Source organism: Apis dorsata, unplaced genomic scaffold (genome assembly GCF_000469605.1).
Source record: "Apis dorsata unplaced genomic scaffold, Apis dorsata 1.3 scaffold_896, whole genome shotgun sequence".
Classification (NCBI taxonomy): domain Eukaryota; kingdom Metazoa; phylum Arthropoda; class Insecta; order Hymenoptera; family Apidae; genus Apis; species Apis dorsata.
Window position 1 is genome coordinate 178438 of NW_006264011.1, and position 4240 is coordinate 182677.

General features: G+C 23.5%; 1 protein-coding gene across 1 annotated transcript in view; it reads left to right on the forward strand.

Moving 5' to 3' along the window:
* LOC102673224 (probable cytochrome P450 49a1) overlaps positions 1-4240 on the forward strand; it is a 7102-nt gene that overhangs the window by 1770 nt on the left and 1092 nt on the right. The window contains exons 3-9 of the mRNA XM_031514126.1: positions 559-675; positions 1352-1428; positions 1941-2136; positions 2274-2433; positions 2616-2785; positions 2994-3072; positions 3234-3431. Of these exons, the coding sequence (XP_031369986.1) occupies positions 559-675; positions 1352-1428; positions 1941-2136; positions 2274-2433; positions 2616-2785; positions 2994-3072; positions 3234-3431 (997 nt within the window). The remainder of the gene's footprint in view (positions 1-558; positions 676-1351; positions 1429-1940; positions 2137-2273; positions 2434-2615; positions 2786-2993; positions 3073-3233; positions 3432-4240) is intronic.

Here is a 4240-nt window from a genome sequence, read left to right on the forward strand (position 1 = left end):
AAAGATTTTTATATTTTTTGATGTACAATTATTTCTATTGAAAGAAATTTATTATAAAATTATTATAATAAAATATATATATTATAATAAAATTTATTATAAATAATATTATTATTAAATTAGGATACTTTAAGAATTAAGTAATAAACTATTATTTATCTAACTGATGTTAAATGATTAAAACATAGAAATGTTTTGAAACATTCAAATAAGAATGGATTTAATATTTTTTGCATGCCATATTACTTGCTAGAAGATAAATCTTATGTAATCATAATTTTATTACTTATTTCCATATGATAATTTGCAATGTTACAACTATATTATACGTTTCTACGTTAATTCTTTTTTTATACCATTCTCATTTTTCATGTAACAAAAATTCTCATTACATTCATATTTTCTGTTTATCTGGATATTCTTTCGTAGTGATATTTTTCTGAAATGAAAATTATATCAGACATAAGTGCTATTAATTATTATTAAATTTGTTAAAGAAAAAGAAAGAAAGAAAATTTTCAAACATAGTATGGATACTGATGAAAGTTATTATTGCAGACATGGTGAGAGTTGGTACAATTTTCGCAGTAAAGTGCAACAAGTAATATTACAACCACGAACTGCAAGAATGTACATTACCTCTATGGAAGAGGCAAGCTTAGCATTTCTTCAAAGGTTTGCCTGAGAATAATCATCTTTATGAACTCAACCTTTCACTTTTCCCTTCTGACATATTTTTATCAATTTTATTCAAATAATCGTATCCAATATATTCAATTCAAAAGTTTCTTATGATTTTTTGACCTTTAGAAATATTAATATAATTGAATGATTATTTTATAAATTTTATATAACTTATAAGGATATCAAAATAATTTAATGAAGGAAAAGTAATTTTACACGTAAAAATAAATTTGAATATAAAAAATAAAATTTTTGTTTTCAAAAAAAAATTGTACTTGAAAACTTTGAATATTTTTTACGAATACGAATATTTGATTGTTTAAAACTTATAATTTTTTTTACGAATGTTTAAAATTAGTTAATTTTATACATGGAATGCATTTAAAATTTAAAAACTTGTTTTTATACAAATTAAGATTAGAAATGGAAACGTGTATTCCTTTCTTTCTTATCTTCGTTTGTAAAGTCATTTCCTATCTGGTTATATAACTCATCCTGAAACATCTACTGACACTATTATATACTGATCTCAAAATTTTTTAATTCAATAAATGTTTAAAAAATATTAATAATAGTTAATAACAAAAAATTTATACTTTTTATGGTATTTACAATATATATAATGCTGTGATACAAATATAACTATAATTATAATTATAATTTTTAGGATCAAGAAAATACGTAATAAGAATGACGAAGTACCTGACGATTTTCTAAATGAGATTCATAAATGGTCACTGGAATGTGAGTAATGAATAATACTATTTAATTTCACCTTATGAAATTTATTATTATTCTTTATCTATGTTTATATCTATGTTAAATATATTCAAAAATATATACATTTATTAAAATTATACATTTTTATATATACTTTCATATATTAAAAGATATTAAAAGATAAATATTAACAAAAAAAATTTTTTTAATCTTTGAATCTTTGTCTATTTAAAAAGATTTCACGTAACTCGTATTCTATCTATTCATTTGACAGTTGGAAATAATGGTCAAAATGGAAATAACGGTATAATGATCTAGAATTCTTTTTTCTCAAACATTCTTTTCTTAAATTTCTCGTATCGTTTTTTTTTGTAATCATAGCTTTCTTTTCCTGTTTCTTAATCATGATTAAATTCCAGAGCCCTGTTTTATGTGGTAATATAATTATCGTTTGTTGAATTTAAAAATTATTAATTATTTCGTTCAAATAAGATCGAATGTCATTCAAACTGTTTCTTTCCATTTTTTTTTTATAGCTATTGCACGTGTAGCATTGGACGTTCGACTCGGTTGCTTGGACGATGACGCTAACATAGAAACCCAACAATTAATCGATGCGGTTACCACATTCTTTAAGAATGTAGGAATATTAGAATTAAAAATCCCATTCTGGAAATTATTTAATACTCCTACTTGGTTGAAATATGTGAATGCTCTCGATACCATATTAAGGTAAATTGAAATATAACGTACAAATAATTAAGTTAAAAAAATATAATTTTTAAAAAAAAAAGTAACTAAAGATAAGTTAAATTAATTAAAAATAAATTAAATAAAAAAATGAAATGTAGTCGTTATTCTTATTTCAGTATAACGTCTAAATATACAACGGCAGCTCTCTCGAAGACAAAAGAAGCAGAGAAATCTGACAAAGAACCGTCTTTGCTGGAAAGAGTTTTAGCACTAGAAAACGATACAAAATTAGCTACGATACTTTCTCTTGATTTATTTTTAGTTGGTATCGATACGGTAAGTAATAACTTTAATTCGATATAAAAAAAAAAAAAAAAAAAATCAAAGAATCGAAGTTGTAAAAAGATATTTTCAAATATTCAAAGAATCGAAGTTGTAAAAAGATATTTTCAAATATTATTTTTTTATTTTATCAACAATATTGAAAAATTCATTGAAATTTCAAATTTTTCTTTAAGACGTCTAGCGCGGTTGCATCAACGCTCTATCAATTAGCATTGCATCCTGATGAGCAAGATCGTGCTTACAATGAAGTGTGCAACATCCTTCCGAACAAAGATATGCAACTTGATGGGAAACATTTAGATAAATTGAAATATTTAAAAGCATGTATTAAGGAAACGTTAAGGTTCGTTTTTAAATCTTTTATTTTTATTCTATCTTTGTCCTAAGGATAATTCTTTTGAGAAATTTGCTCAAGTCTGCTTGATAGTAGACTTAATAATAATTAATTTTTTTATATCCATCTATTTATCATGAATAAATTATTATTTAAGATAAAATTTTCTTTCATTTCTTTATACATTAACATATTGCATAATTGTTGTTTTCATCAGGATGTATCCGGTGGTTATCGGCAATGGACGATGCATGACCAAAGATACAATAATCAAAGGATATCGCGTACCAAAAGGCGTAAGAAAAAATTTTTATTTTTAATTTCTATTTTTATTGTCAATTATTAATAAAATTTAATCGAGCTTTTATTTTATCAAATAATTATATCATTTTATTATTATATTATTAACATTTTCTATGATACTTATATTATAATAATAGAAATTACTTCAAGACAGGTTCAAGTGGTCTTTCAACATTACGTCATAAGTAATCTTGACAAGTATTTTCCACGTAGCGACAAGTTCCTTCCAGAGAGATGGTTTCAAAGTGACGGCGTGCGTCATAGCTTTGCCTCGCTTCCGTTCGGTTACGGAAGAAGAATGTGTCTCGGTCGACGTTTCGCCGAGCTCGAGATGCTCATTGTAATCAGTAAAGTAATTAGTTTTGACAATTATTTTATTTATTTTTATCAATACATTATATTTGCTCATTCCATAATTTCGATTATTTATTTTTCTCAATTTGCGATATTTCTCAATTTCAACGTATTTAATCCTTTATTAACTAATATAATATTATTAATTAATATAATATAGTTAAAATAAATTAAAGTAACATCTTTATTTGAAAGTAGTACGAGAAAAAAAAATACGATTTTATTGTTTTATGACTACCAGTTTAATGCTTACCTTTAAGTGTAGTCACCGTTAGTTTGTCAAGCTATTATTACAGTAAATGCTCATGGACAATGAACAACTTACTCGGCCAGCTGTATCTTCGTTATATTCGTTATACGATGTACCTACCTTTTACCTTACGTACCTTTGTCACGGTACTCTGTACAATTACTTGAAGTGCATGGGATTTGAACATAAGCTTCTTTCCTTTTTCTTTTTTTTTCAACTTAAAAGTTAAATTTTATTAAGAAATAACAATAAGAAAATATTTTTATTTTATGAAAAATTTCAATTCTATCTAAATGTTAATAAACATATTGATATATAAAAAAAAAATTTCTAATCTAAGAAAAATATTTACATCTTATATCATACATAGTAAAACAACTTCTTATATATAAATGACAAATACTTCATACAAAATTTTAAGTTTATGATTTTCTTTATAGATAATAAAAATAAAATTAATATTAAGGTATCATATAAATATTATAAATATATATAATCATATATAATCATATATAAATATTATAAATATTATAATATTTTTTATTTTAGTTCAAATA